The following is a 21,487-nucleotide window of genomic DNA, read 5'->3' on the forward strand; positions in this document are numbered from 1 at the left end:
GTCCATCTAGAGGCTGACCTCAGCAACCTACCACCACCGTGCAGCGCAGCGTCCGGGCCCCGGGCGTTACAGGTTCTTGTTGTTGTAGCGTTTATTGCAAACAGGCACATGGTGAGTCAGAACATTGTGCATTGCTCTTACGTCTCAATCCATTCTCTTGGAGAGCATATTGCGACGTTGCTGATGAGCTAAGGCGTGACAATTCACTTGGAGACGGGGTCTTCACTTATCATTGGTTGAGCGCAACATGGGCGTATATGGTAGCGTTACCTTTCATTGGTCAAAATGTTGAGTCAGATACTGCACTGCTGCTTACGAGAGAGTTGGCTGGTGGTCGTAGGCGCAAGCCATCGCGAGTGCAAGGTCGCGGTTTGCCATAGTTGATAGCAGGAGTTGTAGTTTGTTCACTCAGAATATGCTCAAGGGTTGTTAAGAAGTAATTGAGACAAGAGGTACTGTGATCGACATTATAATTTGCGAGTTGCGTACATGACTTACTAAGCAATCAGTCGAGTACAATGTTGTGTAATGTCTCGTGAGTGTATTTTCAACAGCGTTGTGGCAAGAATTGTACGCTCAATAAATTAATGGTGTCACTTGGAAAGAATTTATGTGCTGTTTACTGGAAAGTGCTTTTTTTTTCAGATCAGTTTCAGCCACTACTTTATAAGTAGAAGCAGGGCCGTGCGTGGTCTTCTGAGAGAAGAATTTCAACTTTAGAAGACGCAAAATGAGCGTATAGAACTGTGCTTTATATGCCTGATGCTGTACGCCTCCAATTACAGCCCTCACGTCGACAGTTAGACTTTCAAAACCAGCCACCCCAGAACGTCTTTTGGAGCAGAGGTGTTGTAGTATGATAGGCCGATTATGCACCCACATGGAAAACTAGTGGCAGGGGGGAGATGGACACTTTACCACCTTCCGAATACTAGAAGATCACAGTGGCTGCACTTTCACATGCTCGAACCTTAATACATCAAGATGTGTCGTTTTGGATGTGGGAGGCAAGTGACCTGAACTCATCTCTTGTGTGAGTAGGACGTGGTCTTGATAGTAATTAATTTTCACCAGCGGGACCTCGTTGTCTGACGGCCTGGCTTACGAAGGCTGGGTTAGACGCTTTGTGTCTATTTCATTTGACCAAGGGGAAACCGAGCGAGGTGGCGATGTGGTCAGAACACTGGACTCGCATTCGGGAAAACGACGCTTCAAACCAGCGCCTGGCCATCCTGATAGGTTTTCCGCGATTTCCTTAAACTTCTTCAGGCAAATGCCGGGATGGTTCCTTTGAAAGGGCACGGCCGACTTCCTTTCCCATCCTTCTCTAAATCCGATGGGACGATGACCTCGCTGTTTGGTCCCCTCCCCCAAATGAACCAACGAATCAAGGGGAGAATTGTAGCATCAGTAGAATCACCGCCTACGTGTGCTTCCTCACGAGCGCTAGGTGGTGAGATGGCAAGTGTCTAAAGGAGATCCTCCTCTGAAGGTTTTGTAAGCCTGTAGTATTTTGCGTTTTGGTATACTGCCCCCCCCCCCATTTTTTTTCTAATTGTAATGATATTTTCCTTTCTGCAAAACTTTTAATTTATCTTTCATACATTTTTGTATAATCTAGTCCGAGTCTGCCCCTACTATTTTTCCCTACTGCAGCACCTTTCATCTACTGGTGAAAGATGCCGTAGCAGATGTCCCAGTAACCTGGCCTGCCTCTTCTCACCTCTTCACTAGTACTAATTTTAAACAGTAATGTTTCTGAGTTGTATCCTTTTAGTGGTGTTGGAGTTCCATAGAAAAGGCAAGCTTAAACCTACTGCAGTTGGTGTTTAGACACATGCCCGTCATGTCCCCATCCATAATTACTCACGTGGAAAATCATTCCAGGTGTCTCAGCATGACCGCTAAGAGATAGTCCCAATCTCAATTTTCTGTCCTTCTCTGCCTAGTTAGAATACAGTTTATGATGACCCGACTCGCAATGGCAGTGACGTAGAGACTGGTGGAACAATCATGCGTTTCGTTTGGTCGAAGATGGCGGAGTTCACGAAGTGAATGGCTAACCAAAAGGAAATTCCAGAGAGTACCTAAAGTCGTAAAGACGCAATAAACAGTCCAGAGAGCAATGCGAATTGAAAAACTAACACAGCCAGAGTCAATCACTCTACTATGAATGGTAAGTATCAAAGGCCTAAGAAAATAGCGAGGAACTGATGCGCAAATGTTGGGCCACGGTATTTACTGACTGTCTCGCGTCAGTGGAAGGGGCCAGGTGACAGTCCCGCGGTGGCGACACCCTCTATGAGAGAATGCTGTGATCGTGCCACAGGCCTGGCTATCCCTGACTCTGTCTGCAGATCGATATTCCTGCTGGACGAGAAATCCGAATCACTGTCTCATACTAAAACCAACAATTGCCATCTCGTTTGTGAAGTGTTCGATGAACCATCCTACAAGGGGCGTTCAAAAAGTAATGCAACACATTTTTTGCTCGGCGAATTTCGGTTGAAAAAATGTGCAATTTGTTGTGGGACATGGTGGAATATTCTCGCTTCAGACCCTATAGTCTGGTGAAGTTTCGACATGTGGCGGTGCTGTTGTTAGCCCTCAAAGTGGCGGCTGTAACGGAGTTACGTTCCAAGCAGAGCTGTCTGTGAGTTTGTGTTGGCGGAAAGCCGGAGCATCGCAGGTATTCACAGGAGCTTGCAGAATGTCTACGGAGACTTGATAGTGAAGAAAAGCACGATGAGTCGTTGAGCAAGGCGTCTGTCATAGTTCCAACAAGGTCGCGCAAACCGCTCCGATCTCCCATGTGCCGTGGGACTCCTGCATTGTTGGAGCGTGCGGACACTCTCATTCGAGGTGATCGACGGATCACAATCGAACTGCTCGCTGCACAACTGGACGTCTCTGCTGGTAATGCTGACACACTCGTCCACCAGTTGGAGTACTCGAAGGTATGTCCCGTCGCGTTTCTCGCCGCCTAACGAGAGACCATAAAAAGTAACGACGGACGATCTGTACGGAATTGCTTGCACGTTACGAGGCTGATCGTGATAATTTTTGTCGAACATCGTCACAGGCGATGAAACATGGCTTCATCACTTCAAATCGGTAACAAGACGGCAATCTGTGGAGTGGCGCCACACCATCTCTCCCCCAAAGAAAAAGTTCGAAGCCGCGTCCTCAGTCGATAAAGTCTCGGCGACGGTCTTGTGGGACTCTGTTTGATGCCCTCTCTCATGGTGCAACAATCAACTCTGAAGACTACTGTGCTATCCTCAAGAAATTGAAGAAACGACTTCAGCGTGTTCGTCGCTACAAAAATGCAAACGAACTTCTTTTCCATGACAACGCAGGGCCTCACAGAATCTGCGCACACGGGAGGAGCTCACAAAAGTTCAATGGACTGTCCTCCTTCGTCCATCCTATGTCGCACCTACCGACTTCCATCTGTTGTGCTCAATGAAGGATGCCGTCGGCAGGAAGCATTTGTTGTGCAGGAAGACGTTGGCTCCGACGACGACAAGTCGAGTGGCACCATGAGGGCACACATGCCATCCCAGAGAGTTGGCGTAAGGCCCTCGCATTTAACGAACATTTTCTTTAAAAACTTGGCTTTGTAGCCAAAAGAGTGGGGAATAATATGTTTTATTGAAATCCTGTGTAAAATCCGCGTACTTTGAGGAGAAAAATATGTTGCATTGCTTACCGAAGCTCCTCGTACACCTACGTACGTATTCCGTATTTCATCATACTGGCCTACAATGCGGTTACCTGTGATTCCTTACAAAGTTGAAGAAAGGCAACGATGACCTGCGAATCCTTGTTGTGTAAATACAAAAAAAAAAAAACATGTTCGAGATCGGCTGTCATACGATTCTGCTGCCTCGAGTATACGTATCGCGAGGGATTATCAGAAATTAAATAAGGGGATTTAGAGCTCGCACGGAGGCACATAGGTAGTCATTTTCACTCGTTCTATACAGGGTGTTACAAAAAGGTACTCCCAAACTTTCAGGGAACATTCCTCACACACAAAGAAAGAAAATATGTTATGTGGACATGTGTCCGGAAACGCTTACTTTCCATGTCAGTGCTCATTTTACTACTTCTCTTCAAATCACATTAACCATGGAATGGAAACACACAGCAACAGAACGTACCAGCGTGACTTCAAACACTTTGTTACAGGAAATGTTCAAAATGTCCTCCGTTAGCGAGGATACATGCATCCACCCTCCGTCGCATGGAATCCCTGATGCGCTGATGCAGCCCTGGAGAATGGCGTATTGTATCACAGCCGTCCACAATACGAACACGAAGAGTCTCCACATTTGGTACCGGGGTTGCGTAGACAAGAGCTTTCAAATGTCCCCATAAATGAAAGTCAAGAGGGTTGAGGTCAGGAGAGCGTGGAGGCCATGGAATTGGTCCGCCTCTACTAATCCATCGGTCACAGAATCTGTTGTTGAGAAGCGTACGAACACTTCGACTGAAATGTGCAGGAGCTCCATCGTGCATGAACCACATGTTGTGTCGTACTTGTAAAGGCACATGTTCTAGCAGCACAGGTAGAGTATCCCGTATGAAATCATGATAACGTGCTCCATTGAGCGTAGGTGGAAGAAACTAAAATGAGCTCTAACATGGAAATTAAGCGTTTCCGGACACATGTCCACATAACATATTTTCTTTCTTTGTGTGTGAGGAATGTTTCCTGAAAGTTTGGCCGTACCTTTTTGTAACACCCTGTATATGAATAGAATTGGAAGGCAGTGGCTAATATTAATACAGAGTAAACCCCACATTGTACGACACAGCAAATGTGAAATATGTACGCAGATATTCGCCTCCAATTCAGTTTCAACACACTGTACAATAGAAGCAATGTAAGCGTCTCGGTCTTTAAAAGAGTGGCCCTGGTGTACCTAACAGTATCCGTACGCCGCTGTGAAAAGCGAGATAGACCACTAGATGTGACCATAGGCATACTCGCCACTGTCAGAGGAGGCGGGAAGTACTGTGCTGCCGGCAGAGGAGCAGCTACAGCAGAAGGGTCGATCGGGAGACGTCAGTGACTTGGAACGTGGACTAGTCATCTGAGTCTACCTGTATATCAGATCCATCAGCAACATTGCAGCCCTTCTACAGCTGCCCAGTCAACAATTGGTGATGTGATTGCGAAGCGGAAACGCAAAGAACAACCGTAGCTAACGCAAGACCAGGCTGGCCTAGTGTAATGACGGACAGCGACCAACGATCAATGCGGAGGGTGACTTTAAAAAGTCATATGAAATCAGCGGAAGAACCACTCGTCAGATGCAAAGTGCCACCAGCAGTCCAGCTAGCACTGTGACTGTGCGTAGGGAGTTAAAAAGAACAGGGCACAATAATGGAGCAGCTCCTCGTCAGTACCTGTAGTCAATGCTAAGCGGTGCAAAGAGCGGCGCACTGGACTGTCGATGACTGCCGGAAAAGTCTGATTTGGAGCTATGAATCACTCTCTACCCTGTTACAATCCGATAGGAGAGTTTGAAATTGGCGAGTGCCTCCAGAACGTTGCCTACCATCATGTCAACTAGTGACAATAGTGGCATACAGAGAAGATGGTGCTACGGTATGGGGGTGATATTCGTGGTTACTGTGTGGTCCCCTTATTGCTCTCAAGAAAATGCTAATTGGGGGATATTGTGAACACATGTTTGTAACCCTCTCGTAAAGCAGCGTCTATGAGTCAACAGTTTGTGGACAACATTCCTTCAATGGATTGGTCTGACACAGGTCCCGACCTGAATCCAATGGCATTAGTTAAAACGTCCACTTCGCTGCAGACCGCAACATGTAGAATCCTACCTCCTCTGGTTTCTGCTCTTGAGGAAATATGGCCTGCCATCCCTCTCCAGTCAGACACCTCACTGAAAGTGCCACCACAGAGTTTAAGCCGCCACAAATGTGGACACTCCCCATATTAATGTCCACTAATAAGGGTGCGAATATTTGATCTTACTCTACATGTTGTACTCGTAATGTGGATGTAGCCACTACAGTGATATTCAATGAAACAAGTAATCTTAAAATTCTCTCCCCTGATGCTATCTATTGAAATTTTTAAATGATTCGATGCCATCACAATATAAGGCGGATGAATTTGCCACCTTACATTTAATGTTCTGTAAATTCTTTTCAATTTTGTATTTATATCAGATGGCAATCGGATTATTAATAATTAATACTGGCTAGCACAACGTACTAACAATTTCTGTAGCACTACATGTCTGCGAGTTAATTAGAGCGTGAGCATTCCATTGCAGAGGCAACATCAGGCAACCACACGCTATATTTTACAAACACCTCTGGGGTTTGCTACAGTCTTAGTCACTTAGTCTCATCATTTCACTAAGATATACCTCCATAGTCATACGGCATGGATAACGTAATTTACTTACGTGCTCTTCGTGACAGGCGGAATTCATGCTGAATGTCGTTCCACTGTCCTGAGTACACAGGCGTAACTGAAAAAGAAAAGCGAGCCAATCAGCATTCAGTATGAGATAGAAAGTTACACGCTATTTTATATAAACCGCTCATATGAAGATAATGTGTATTACATGTGTCTCACTATCGTAAACTGGATATTGCAGCAGTTGTTGCGCCTGCGTTTGAGGTATCTATTGTGGGCAAATCGAAGTTTGGGTGGATGATCGACGTGGATACGTTACTTAACTCAGTGTAAGTGAACTTCCTGCATGAGGTCCTATAACCTCCCACAACATATCGGTTAAATATAAACGTAGGCTTCCGCGGCCATTGTCACCTTCTGAAGAAGGTCACTTGCAACAGGGACCGACATGGCGGTAATTTTATGTATTGACAATGCGGTCACAAACCCAGAAAAAATTTATTGGATATGTATTGGTTGCTTTATTGGCATTTTTGTTGAGTTTGTTAGGATGTCTTGGCCTACAAGAATCTTTGAAGTTTATTATTTGTTCGTGCTGTGCATGTGGTTAGTAAGAGCAGCAAGTCGGCAGTAGTCAAGTTGCAGTTGCAAGTCCTGACTTCGCAGTCGGTTAAGACGTGCGCTCGTTGACATGTGTGTATCTTACACCCCCGTTTACTACTGTTTCAAATAGGATAATCCGAATTATATTAATTAGTCGCACCAGAAACTTTTTCTGAATTGAAGCAGCAGCATAAAAAGTTTCATTGGGAGTTGTGGCATACACGTGATATTAAGACGTTATGCAATTTCATTGTCGGTTGCGTGAAACAAACTAGAAAATAAAAACGCGAAATTTGTTATCTGTAATTGACTATTCTAAATGATAAACTTCACTCTTTTCGACATCGTCCGATTCTAGTTAAAACCATTTCACAACGATATTAAAAGTAAACGGATATTTAACCAATTGTTTGAGAAAGGACGCGAGCAGGTGAACTAGTAACAGAAAATTCATGGATTAGATTAGATTTACTTTCATTCCAATTGATCCGTAGTGAGGAGTTCCTCCAGAAAGTGGAACATGTCATAAAAACAATAATACATGATAAATATTTACAACTGAAACAAATAAGCTAATGTACCTTCCACAGGTCCCAAGTGGAATGATCGTCATTTTTTTATTGAACACTATATGAAAGAATCATTTTACAAAAACTAATGCACTGAATTTAAAATAAAGTCTTTTTTTTATAAGGTAATAAATATGTAATAGAACTACTGTAATAATTATTTACAATGAACACATTACTGCACTGAAATGGTGCAGAAGTTAGATTGTACTTACACACACACACACACACACACACACACACACACACACACTTATATATATATCATCATCATCATTTAAGACTGATTATGCCTTTCAGCGTTCAGTCTGGAGCATAGTCCCCCTTATAAAATTCCTCCATGATCCCCTATTCACTGCTAACATTGGTGCCTCTTCTGATGTTACGCCTATTACTTCAAAATCATTATTAACCGAATCCAGATACCTTCTCCTTGGTCTGCCCCGACTCCTCCTACCCTCTACTGCTGAACCCATGAGTGTCTTGGGTAACCTTGCTTCTCCCATGCGTGTAACATGACCCCACCATCTAAGCTTGTTCGCCCTGACTGCTACATCTATAGAGATCATTCCCAGTTTCTCTTTGATTTCCTCATTGTGAACACCCTCCTGCCATTGTTCCCATCTACTAGTACCTGCAATCATCCTAGATACTTTCATATCCGTAACCTCAACCTTGTTGATAAGGTAACCTGAATCCACGCAGCTTTCGCTCCCATACAACAAAATTGGTCGAAAGATTGAACGGTGCACAGATAACTTAGTCTTGGTACTGACTTCCTTCTTGCAGAAGAGAGTAGATCGTAGCTGAGCGCTCACTGCATTAGCTTTGCTACACCTCGCTTCCAGTTCTTTCACTATGTTGCCATCCTCTGAGAATATGCATCCTAAGTACTTGAAACCGTCCACCTGTTCTAACTTTGTTCCTCCTATTTGTCACTCAATCCGTTTATATTTCTTTCTCACTGACATTACTTTCGTTTTGGAGATGCTAATCTTCATTCCATAGTCCTTACATATCTGATCTAGCTCTGAAATATTACTTTGCAAACTTTCAATCGAATCTGCCATCACAACTAAGTCATCTCCATATGCAAGACTGCTTATTTTGTGTTCACATATCTTAATCTCACCCAGCCAGTCTATTGTTTTCAACATATGATCCATAAATAATATGAACAATAGTGGAGACAGGTTGCAGCCTTGTCTTACCCCTGAAACTACTCTGAACCATGAACTCAATTTACCATCAACTCTAACTGCTGCCTGACTATCCATGTAAAGACCTTTAATTGCTTGCAAAAGTTTGCCTCCTATTCCATAATGCCGTAGAACAGACAATAACTTCCTCCTAGGAACCCAGTCATATGCCTTTTCTAGATCTATAAAGCATGGATACAATTCCCTGTTCCACTCATAACACTTCTCCATTATTTGCCTGACAACCTCTAAGATGCCTAAACCCACACTGATTTACATCGAATTTGTCCTCAACTAATACTCGCACTTTCCTTTCAACAATACCTGAGAAGATTTTACCCACAACGCTGATTAAAGAGATACCTCTGTAGTTGTTACAATCTTTTCTGTTTCCATGTTTAAAGATTGGTGTGATTACTATATATATATATATATATATATATATATATATATATATATATATATATATATATATATATATATACTCCTGGAAATGGAAAAAAGGACACATTGACACCGGTGTGTCAGACCCACCATACTTGCTCCGGACACTGCGAGAGGGCTGTACAAGCAATGATCACACGCACGGCACAGCGGACACACCAGGAACCGCGGTGTTGGCCGTCGAATGGCGCTAGCTGCGCAGCATTTGTGCACCGCCGCCGTCAGTGTCAGCCAGTTTGCCGTGGCATACGGAGCTCCATCGCAGTCTTTAACACTGGTAGCATGCCGCGACAGCGTGGACGTGAACCGTATGTGCAGTTGACGGACTTTGAGCGAGGGCGTATAGTGGGCATGCGGGAGGCCGGGTGGACGTACCGCCGAATTGCTCAACACGTGGGGCGTGAGGTCTCCACAGTACATCGATGTTGTCGCCAGTGGTCGGCGGAAGGTGCACGTGCACGTCGACCTGGGACCGGACCGCAGCGACGCACGGATGCACGCCAAGACCGTAGGATCCTACGCAGTGCCGTAGGGGACCGCACCGCCACTTCCCAGCAAATTAGGGACACTGTTGCTCCTGGGGTATCGGCGAGGACCATTCGCAACCGTCTCCATGAAGCTGGGCTACGGTCCCGCACACCGTTAGGCCGTCTTCCGCTCACGTCCCAACATCGTGTAGCCCGCCTCCAGTGGTGTCGCGACAGGCGTGAATGGAGGGACGAATGGAGACGTGTCGTCTTCAGCGATGAGAGTCGCTTCTGCCTTGGTGCCAATGATGGTCGTATGCGTGTTTGGCGCCGTGCAGGTGAGCGCCACAATCAGGACTGCATACGACCGAGGCACACAGGGCCAACACCCGGCATCATGGTGTGGGGAGCGATGTCCTATACTTGCCGTACACCACTGGTGAACGTCGAGGGGACACTGAATAGTGCACGGTACATCCAAACCGTCATCGAACCCATCGTTCTACCATTCCTAGACCGGCAAGGGAACTTGCTGTTCCAACAGGACAATGCACGTCCGCATGTATCCCGTGCCACCCAACGTGCTCTAGAAGGTGTAAGTCAACTACCCTGGCCAGCAAGGTCTCCGGATCTGTCCCCCATTGAGCATGTTTGGGACTGGATGAAGCGTCGTCTCACGCGGTCTGCAAGTCCAGCACGAACGCTGGTCCAACTGAGGCGCCAGGTGGAAATGGCATGGCAAGCCGTTCCACAGGACTACATCCAGCATCTCTACGATCGTCTCCATGGGAGAATAGCAGCCTGCATTGCTGCGAAATGTGGATATACACTGTACTAGTGCCGACATTGTGCATGCTCTGTTTGTTGCCTGTGTCTATGTGCCTGTGGTTCTGTCAGTGTGATCATGTGATGTATCTGACCCCAGGAATGTGTCAATAAAGTTTCCCCTTCCTCAGACAATGAATTCACGGTGTTCTTATTTCAATTTCCAGGAGTGTATATATGCATCCTATATATATAGGGTGGTCCAAAGTCCGGAAACACCATGATAAAATCCAAATGGAGTAGCAAACAAGGAAACAGAGTCCCTACACACGAGGGACGAGAAGGGGGAAACTTTATCGGCTATGCCACCAACATGGCGGCCATCTTGAAAGCCGCCATGTTGGATTCAACTCCAAAATTTCAAAGGGGAATGTGGTCATGTGACATATCAAACAGATAGAGAATTTCACCAGAATAACAATGATGTTGTTATTTTAAACATAGCTTTATTCATTCTCGGGTTATAGCCAATTACTTGTGGCAGCAGTGGGACGCTCGGCAGTGTGAGTATTACGTACTGAGAAGTCATAAAATGGAGTCTGAAACGGTGCAAAGTGACTATTCCATGTTACATGTGTTTAACTGTTAGGTATCATTTACTGATGCTAATGTTTTAATCATTGTTTCCTTATTTACAGCTTACAAAATATCCTTAACACATGAAAAAGACATTGAAATCATCTTGATGTCAGGAGAAAGAAACACACGGGTCATTGCTGAGGATTTCAACAGTCGTCAGCCAACCAGACAGCCCATCACTCACAGCGCAGGTGCCAAGCTTTTGGCCAAATTCCGAGCAACAGGAGAGTCACAGATAAACCTGAGGCTGGAAGACCAAAATCCGCCACCGATGAAGCAACGTCAGTGAGCGCGTTGGCATCATTTAGCAAGAGTCCGCAACGGAGTACTCGTCGCCTGTCACAAGAATGTGGGGTTAGCCGTACCTCCATACTGCGAATTTTATCGCATCACAAATGGCACCCGTACAAAATTCAGCTGCTCCAACACCTGAACGAGGATGACCCAGACCGTCGGGTACAGTTCGCAGAATGTGTGACACAGCAGCTGCCGATAAACCCACGTTTCCTCTATCAGGTGCTGTTCAGTGATGAAGCCAATTTCTTTATCAATGGTGAAGTGAACAAGCAGAATCCCAGATACTGGTCCGACACAAATCCGCACTGGTTTGATGCTTCCAAAACGATCGACTCACAAAAAGTGATGGTCTGGTGTGGTGTGTGGGGTACCAAAGTCTTTGGACCTTTTTTTATTGATTGTACGTTAACAGCCAACGGTTATCTGAGGTTATTGGATGAAGAAGTGTTTCTCTCGTTGTTAACGGAGGACGGGACTTTTCCAGAATTCTTCCAGCATGATGGAGCCCCACCACATTACGGGCACAGTGTGCGAGCATACCTGAATGAGCAGTTCCCTCAAAAGTGGATTGGTCGTAGGGGTGCTGTGAAGTGGCCACCACGTTCACCAGATTTGACTCCTTTGGATTTTTATCTTTGGGGTCATGTCAAAGCACTGGTTTATTCTGTGAAAATACGGGATTTGCATCATCTAAAGCAGCCCATTGATGATGCGTGTGGTCAAATATAGCCAGATGTGTTGGTCAAAGTTCATCAGGACTGGGTTCGGAGGATAGCACTAACAATCCAACATAATGGACAACATATCGAGCCATTCCTATGACTGTTGGTGGTCTCTCTGGACTGTGTAATATCGGCGTAATGCCTCTTCGACACATAACACACATGCTGCCGAGCGTCCCACCGCTGCCACATGTAACTGGCTATAACCCGAAAATGAATAAAGCTATGTTTAAAATAACAACTGCATGGTTTTTCTGATGAAATTCTTTATCTGTTTGATATGTCACATGACCACAATCCCATTTGAAATTTTGGAGTTGAATCCAAGATGGCGGCTTTAAAGATGGCATGGTTTATAAAGTTTTCCCCTTCCCGTTCCTCGTGTGTAGCGACTCTGTTTCCTTGTTTGCTACTCCATTTGAATTTTTTTGAGGGTGTTTCCGGACTTTTGTAAACTGAATTTCATTGGTTGTTAAGCTTTTTATGGCTGCTGGCAAGTTATTGAAAATGTGTTTTCCTGAATAATGCAAACATTTTTGTGAAAGACTAAGTGACTTTATATCCTTGTGAAGATTATTCTTATTTTGAGTATTGATTCCATGAATTGAGCTGTTGGTTTGAAAAAGTGATATATTTTTAATGACAAATTTCAGTAAGGAATAAATATATTGGGAAGCAGTAGTTAGTATCCCTAGTTCCCTAATCTCCAACCCGGTCGGGAATCGAACCCGAGCCCGCTGCATGGGAGGTAAGCACGTTACCAGCCAGCTAAGCGGGCAAAAGCTAGGTTGGACTGTGTAACCAAATAGGCCTGTGTAAAAATTGGTAGTCTGTACGGGCACTGATGATCGCGCATTTGAGCGCCCCACAAACCAAACATTACCACGAACATGTGTCCAGAAATGTATCGTTGCCACAGTAGATGGTGCTGACGAATGACTGTTCATCCGACCACTTGCGGTGTGTTCCCTGTGTGTTACAGGCTGTGTGGTTGACGTAGCTTATTGCAAGCAGCAGAGTGGTCCGGTATTCATGTTGGGAACAAACCGAGATGGTGTTTGTGTACGGCCAAGCAGATTGAAAACTGTCGAGAGGCAGCACGGCTATACCAAAACAAATACCCCTCACAGACACGATACACATCATACAACATTTCAAGGCCGTTTTGGGCGTTTGTGTGATCATGTGTCCTTTCAGACAGACGAATGTCCAGGGAAGCAGTGGACTGTACGTACACCAGATCTGGAGGACTGTGTTCTACAGGATATTGAGACGAACACTAGTATAAGCTCCAGGCAAGTGGCCCGCCAACACGGTGTAACCCAAGGTACGATTACGTGTGTCCTGCATGACATTGCATCCGATGGAGGGCATTTCGAACATCTGGTATGTCGTGGATGCGATGCAGCTTTGTACTGAGTTCCACGACGATTTGTTGGCGCAGACTGACTAAAAGAAGGGACTGGTTGATAGGATACATCCTGAGGCGTCAAGGGATTGTCAGTTTAATAACGGAAGGAAGTGTGAAGGGGTAAATATTGTGGAGAGAGGCCAAGGGATGAATACAGTAAGAAAGTTCAAATGGATGTAGGCTGCGGTAATAACTCGTATTGTCTTGCTGCATAAAACCAGTTTTCGGACTGAAGAGCACAACAACAACATCAACATCAACAACAACAGCAACAACAACAACAATACTGTCGTAGGTATCAGTGAAAAACCTCTCTTAGTGTTCTTATTTTAATTAACAGTAAATTAAAAAAAACATTCATAATCTTTGAGGCTTCTCCAGGTGTAGACACGTACCCAGAGGGCCAGCCAGGAAGTGAAGGCATCATCATCATCATCATCATCGGTACCTTGGTGGTGTCGCGACTGCAGTACGTCTACAGCCCATTAAGTTGTGCCCGCAACGTGAGTCATAGTCCATATCAGTGGCTTTCTATCTTTCTTACGAGCACCGACACCCCGGCCAGATCTGCATTTTTCAACGTTCCGGCTACTCACCGCCGTTGTCAGACTTTGAAGTGTGACAAAATTTGCTTATTTCAAATAACTTTGGATTTGCATGTTTCTAGGACTCGCGATAATAGTGCTCCTGACGACTCATTGCTTTGGACACGATTTCTAGAAGAATACTTTTGGAATCGTTCCTCACACCATCTATGACAACCTAGCATCAGAACAGTATTTGGATTTCAACTGTTCCGGTGTTATATGAATCAACGTAAAGCAGTGGGCCTCAAAATAACTGACGACAGAGTTGTGCAAAATTAGACATGTGCCGAATTATATTCTCTATTTCCGTGTGCTCCATTCAAACATAACGCCAGAGGTATGGACACATATCTTCAACGACTCCTACAGACCTTCAGTGCTATTCAGATGACAGATGCAGACGCGACCAGAGGCTCAGAATCACCTCATACGCCCTCTTCTGCGAAAGAGGAAACGTGACGCACAATGAGCTGAACGAGTCACGTGATTCTTCCCGTACGTCAAACGCAAAACGTAGCTATTGGGAAGTTAATTGGTTGTTCGAGGATTATGAGACTGTCTTGGTAACTAGTAACCTTGTTGTAACTGAAACTTAGGCGTAATTAAATAAACTGCAAACGGCAAGAAACGCTAATGCAGTCGCACCAGACGTAAACTTCTAAGTTTTTTGTACATAATTTATCTAAATCAGAACGCGACTAAAAGAAACAGCGTTGTAGTTCTGCTTCTTCATCTGCCACTGCTAGGCGTAACCTGGAGTTGAAGAAAAAGATAGAGAATAAAACGCTCGTTCTTTTAGTCGTATTCTAATTTAGAAATATTATGTATAAAAAATAAGTTCATACCTTATCTGATTGAGCTGATGTTTCCTAAGGTTTGCAGTTCACTTAATTACGCCCAAATTTCAATTAAAATAACATCGAAAGCTACCTGGACAATCTCTTTGGGTGGCCAATTACATTCCCCATAAAAACCCGTTCTGAGTGACATAGGGGAAGAATATTTACCTGACTTTTGTAGCTCGTTACGAGTCAAGTTCCCAGATTCTCCGAAGAGGCTGTGTGCACTGATTCTGGTTATAGAACCATATGTAGACTGTGTCATGCTCATCTCAACATAAACTTCGCCTTTTGTACGAAAATGAAAAATTGAAAAGAACACTAACAAGGAGACGGCACGACCGTGGGGTCCGGGATTTGTCCGAAATTTTGTGTGGTGAAAGAGGACCCCTAACACCTCACGTGGTTAAAATATTAGGACGAACTACTCGGAAAATCCCGAGAAAAATCGATCCAAAGTTTCTTAGGTGCCTTATGAGTATAAAATGTTAGTCTACTGCCGAGCCGCCGTCTGGCCTGCATGGTTAATGGTCCGACCGTTACGCCAGAGGTCTCGGGTTCGATTCCTCCTCTGGCACTTTTTTCCTTCTGTTGCTTGCAAAATTGCAGCGCATTGCTACAGGAGAATCGTGAAATAAATTCCCGGGAAGACTGTATAAAAATTCATTCTATAATTCACCATCAGTTATCGTCACCAATATTCCGAGACATCATTCAATATGCCTGGGCTGCCTCAAAATTATCAGAAACTCAAAACATTTTCGTAAATGGTAATGGGGCATATTTTTGTACAGATTTATTGAAAACGCCCTGTGATTGTAAAAAATCCGCTTTTATATGTTGCGCAAGATGTCGCAAAAATTATTGCTTTGTTTGTTTTTACGATAATTACCACTGCAGTTCTTATTTATAATTGAATGTTTACCAATCGAATTTGTTATTCTGATTAAAAACCCAATGATTCCTCTCATATACTATACAATGAAAAATGGAAAACTCACCGCCGTGAATTGTGTTGTTGGACAAAAAGAAAATATTTTTGTTCAATAATGTAACTAATTTGTTAAAGATAATGTAGGTTTGGGAAACTTTCTGAATAATTGGTGGAATAACAAAAGAAAATGAAACAGAAGAAAAAAAAAAGTGCTAGAGGAGGAATAGAACCCGAGACCTCTGGCGTAGGAGACTGAGCCCTAAACATTTTTTTTTAATCTAATTTTGTTCGCTTTGTTCGTTGCATCTGCTCGTGGCGGACGTCGTAAATCCTCCGTTTAAGTTCGTCGTTGATCGATTAACTCAGTTTTTTTATTACAGAGGGCGGCTAACCCTCTGACCGAACACGCTGAGCTACCGTGCCGGCGAAACATCTAGGCCAGACGGGGGCTCGGCAGTGGACTAACATTTTATACTCATAAGGCACCTAAGAAACTTTGGATCGATTTTTCCCGGTAGTGCGTCCTAATATTTTAACCATGTGAGGTGTTAGGGGTCTTCTTTCACCACACAAAATTTCGGAAATCCCCGACCCCACGCTCGTGCCGTCTCCTTGTAAGATGCGAAAAATTAAACATTATAAAACTTCCTGGTAGATTAAAAGTTCATTTTGGACCGGGAGTGTAGCTCAGAACCTCGCACAACTTTTTAATCGAAGTACGAATCTCGTGCAACTTCGATTAAAAAGTAATCATTGCATTATTAAAGTGATGGTATCCCAATTATAAGTTACAGCTACTGATTAAAAAGCCGCAGAAACAAGGAGAACTTGTTTTTGCGACAGACTTGCCGATGTCATGGGCAGTGAGGGACATACATTGTTTGCCATTAAAAGATCACAACACCACGAAGACGGAATGCAACAAACGTCGAAATGGCGTGTGGCGTACTTGGGGCTTAGATATGCAAATGTATTCCAGCAGAATCACGCATAGTAGGTAGGAGTAACGTCATTTGCATTCTGTACACAGGATGTTTCAGGTGTAATGGTCAATATTCAGGAATATGAAGGGAACAATAGTTCGAAGCGAAACAGTCTAGCAAACATGCACACTAAAAAGCATGATTTAGGAGGTATGAGCTCTTCTTCATCTTCGATACTGTGAAACAAATTTCTTCTCCTACAAGCTCTTTGCTTTCCATATTCTGGGAGGTTGGGAGGTGAAACTATGGACCAGAGGTGTTTCACAATAGCGAAAATGAACAAGTGCCAATGGCTATTAAGGTATGTACTTTAGAGCCCATGTTTACTAGCCTTTTTTGCTACGAATGATCGTTCCTGTCAAATACTGAGTACTGACCATTCTCTCTGGGACACCCTGCACAAGGAAAGATCACGTAGTGGATTTCAAATTCAGAAGACAAATTTGAATGTGTGTTGTTCATGAGACGATAGAGTGCAGTTTATCGTTATGTGATATTGCTGCTCGCTTTGGTCGGAATCCCCCGACTGCCCTGTGAATATGGAATCGACGCGTTCAGGAGGGCCATACTGAACGCCATCCAGAATCGACTAGCACCTGAGAGGACTGACATCTTGTCCGATAGGCTGTATAGGACTGTACAGCCATGCCAAGCATATTGCGTCAGGGAATGGGCTTGTTTCCAGACAGACTGGTATCCACACGGGGGATGGGACTACGTTTGGACCATCACTTAACACTTCCGGGCTGAGATGCCGTCGTCCACACATAAGACTCTCCCCTGACGTTTCGCCTTCGACTGCGGAAGGCATCCTCCGAGGACAATCGGCGAACTGCAACGAGAGCGCGAGTGAGCGCCGTATATATAGGCCGTCCAGAGAGCGCCGCTGTCAATCACGTGACGTCGGCTGTGGTGTTTAAAGGTCTCTGTTGGATACCTTTCATGTTAATTTCTTAAATCTGTTGTCATTTACGGCATGCATTCCTCTTCTAAATTTATTGTGGTGTTTCTGACTCACTGGGAGGAGACTGAGCAGTGAAACGTGTTACTTTTACACATAAACAAGAACGATCTGTCACACTACTACACTATAAAACACAGTTTATATGTAATTCATGTCACACAGTCTCATACGAAACCTACATCCACTTTCTTTTATACACTGTATATGATAAGATACTGTCATCCCCTCTTCCCTTCTGTGTGGGAGGATGAATGAGCAAATGTATTTCTAGTTGCATGCATTAATGGTAGCAGACAAGCCTGTCTGCTGGAGAACAGTAGGACCAACGTCGGAACAGGTAGCTACGCTTTCTAAAAGCAGAGAGGTTTCTATTCTTAGTATGGTCCTGTCCGTCCCTTGTCATGTTGGTATAGGAAGCTGCCTCTCTGTTCACTTCCGTTTGTATTTGAGAGGCACCCTCAGGAAGGGACCACGGCAGTCTGTCCGCGGCGAGCGTCTGAAGTGGTAAGATCTCCGGCTAAGCGCGTGTCTGCTAAGTCCGTAGGACAATGGATTTCTTAAGTTCAGTCTAACTGAAAATTTAATCACCTTAATTTCAGGTTTAGCTCTAAAATATCTAATGTTATTTTCAATTGCAACGCAGTGTATTTCGAGTGTGAAGTTCAGAATATCTTCCAGTAGTTGCTTTGTCACTAGTTTGTGAGTAAAGTGGAACCACGTGTTGATCAGTAACTCTAACTAAGATCATCAATCTTAAATACGAATGTGCGTGAGATTATAACGTCTCGTCTTGACAATATTTTTCAATATAGCAACTTTTCTTTATGTTCAACCCACGTGGGGTGTACTTTGTGAGACCAGTACCACGTGCTTATACAATTGCTTGACCCATCAGGCTAATAGTAAGACAGTTGTAACCAGTTCGAGGTTTTTCTTTTGTAAATTGCTTTTCGATCTAATTTATTTTAATTATCAAAATTATTGTGGAGTTACACTCTTTGTGTAAACCAAGTTGAGCACGTGAAGCATGTGGTGTAAGCATCAAAGAAGCCCTCAGCTATTCTTTTCGGGAAGATTTCACAGAGAGTTAGTATGAATTTAGTTTACCAATGTGCGGTAATTACATGACGGACAGGATTGCGCTACGAACGTAACTTCTTTGGGTGAAAATTGAAACGGTTGGTTGTGGTTAATTTCCTCTTCGATATGTTTCAACGTTCTTCCTGTGTTATTTTATGAATGCAGTGTTGTATGTAGTCTCCCAATCTTGGCTCCCTATTTGATGTGTTCCGTAAGATTACAAACTCACATTTTCACAATCCTAAATAAGGCACCAGTTTAGTTATGAATCAAGTTTGATATGCTTCAATTTTAACGGAACAATGATCAATGTTAAAATAAATGTCCAAATATAAACTGATTTATTTCTTTTTATTTAAATTGTCTTTATATATATATATATATATATATATATATATATATATATATATATATATATATATCACCGGTTATCGTAAGATGAGTACTAAAAGATTATAATTAATGTTAGCCTGGTTGGGAATTTGGTAAGCTAGCTGGATACCTGGTGAAACAGTTGCGCAGTAATGCAAGGTTAGCTTCCTCAGATAGCTCACAGCTTTTAACCCACTTTTATGGTCTTGAATATCAGCACCGCTTTCAGAACAACTTAATGCATCAACATTACAGTGTGATCTCTGATATTGCCAACTTTCCCAATTGAAACTAATCGATTGCCACGCTGTTGCTGCAATGTTGACATCCATATCTTATCCAGCTATTTTGCCTTCTTCTTTTCTATTAAAATTATTGCAGTGTTCGGCAATGTCAATGGCCTCTCTGTACATTCGCGCATAATAATGCGACGTCTTTGCTATGACGGTCGTTTCACTAAACTTTATTTCATGATCATCTTCCTGAAATACATGTTCCGCTACAGCCGATTTATCAATATGCCCGAGGCGGCAGTTCCTTTTATGTTCATCCAGACGGGTGTTGACGCTTCTTTTTGTTGTGCCTATATAGACCTTTCCACAAGTGCACGGAATTTTATAGACGCCTGGTGTAGCTAGAGGATGTCGTTTATCTTTTGCGGATTTTAAACATTCTTTTATTTTCTTAGTGGGTCTGAAAACAGTTTCCACATCGTACTTGCTTAAAATTTTTCCAATACGATCAGTGACCTTACTGATGAATGGTAAGAACACTTTCCCCTTGGGTTGGTGTCGATCCTCGTCCGTCCTAGTTGTCAGTCTAGGTCGTAGTGCACGATCTATGTCTCCGTTGCAATACTCATTCTTCTTGAAGGTCACTCTAAGGTGTTCAATCTCATCATCTAAGTGAGGTGGTTCACATATTTTGTGCGCCCTGTCTATTAATGTTTTAATCACCCCCCTTTTATGTCTTGGGAGAGTCTTATGTATGGACCATGGCATCTCAGCTCGGAAATGTTAAGTGATGACAGCTCCTGCCGTGAAAGCCTTCATTGTATGACGTTTGGACCATTACGGACTATCTGGATGGTGACCATAGTCCCGCTTCCCTTCAAGTGGCAGCAGAGACAAATACGGTGACCGAGATGCGCTCAACTACAGCCCTGGACATAGAAGTGGAACAATGTCGACGTTTCAGACAAGTACCGGTTTTGCGCACAGCATCATCTTGCATGTATCGGAGTTTGGAGGCCCTGAGGAAAAAGATCGTTGCCAAATTTCATTCGTCATGGTGCCACTGGGTGCACATCACCATCAACTCTGATCCACATAGCCGGCAGTTTTTACGCCAACCGTTATATTTACGTTATGTTCAGGACGGTGGCTGTGTCCTCTCCTCTTGGTGTCCGTCACGTTATCTTTCAAGGAGATAGCCCAAGGCTTCATGATGCCTATGTTTTCCCGATTTATGTCGATAAAGACGGTGTTCGAGTGCTGACCTTTACAGCAACTTCTTCAGATCTTTCATCCACTGAAAACATCTGTTGATGGATTGCCACTATATGCAAGCCTCTACGATTGATAAACTGTGGCATAGGATTGAAGCAGTGTGGAATGATGTACCCGTATCTGTTATCCGAGCTCAGTTCGACTCCATACCAATCCAGGCTAGAGCCATTGTTGCTGCCAAATATGGTAGCACTGTATATTCGATTTCGTACCCTATACATCCCCAGATCACCTACAAATTGAATCATATATTTACATAATATACTGTCCATGCACGAAAGTAAAATTTCGCTATCGGTATCCCCCCTGTTGTGGCAATTTCAATGAGCTGCGTTATACTCCAGCGTGCGATCAGTACTTACGAGCGTCCTCCTCGTCGAAGGGCCAGCCCTCCTCGGGCACCGCCTCCTCCGGTTCGATGGCCTCAGGCGGCGGCGACCGCATGAACAGCTGGTCGTCTATCTCCAGCGGTGGCTCCTCTTCCACAGGCTCCTCTGGAACCTCCACGGGGATCGACTCCCGAGAGTCCGTAATCTGCACAGAAAAGCGTCAGATGGCTAAAGGCTTGCAAAAAAAAAAAACTCGGTATGCAGCAGTAATCCTTGGCGGAGACATATGTATTTATACGAGATTCAAAAATGAGTTTATTGTGTCCAGCTTAGTGACGAAGGAAAACGCTGTAAATTTCCGATGTTTCACGT

At 44.0% G+C, this 21,487-nt stretch overlaps 1 protein-coding gene across 1 annotated transcript in view; it reads right to left on the reverse strand.

Annotated features, from left to right (window-relative positions):
- LOC124802809 (radial spoke head 1 homolog) overlaps window positions 1-21,487 on the reverse strand; it is a 128,556-nt gene that overhangs the window by 13,188 nt on the left and 93,881 nt on the right. The window contains exon 5 of the mRNA XM_047263815.1: window positions 21,149-21,320. Within this exon, the coding sequence (XP_047119771.1) occupies window positions 21,149-21,320 (172 nt within the window). The remainder of the gene's footprint in view (window positions 1-21,148; window positions 21,321-21,487) is intronic.

This window comes from Schistocerca piceifrons, chromosome 6, assembly GCF_021461385.2.
Source record: "Schistocerca piceifrons isolate TAMUIC-IGC-003096 chromosome 6, iqSchPice1.1, whole genome shotgun sequence".
NCBI classification, from domain to species: Eukaryota; Metazoa; Arthropoda; class Insecta; order Orthoptera; family Acrididae; genus Schistocerca; species Schistocerca piceifrons.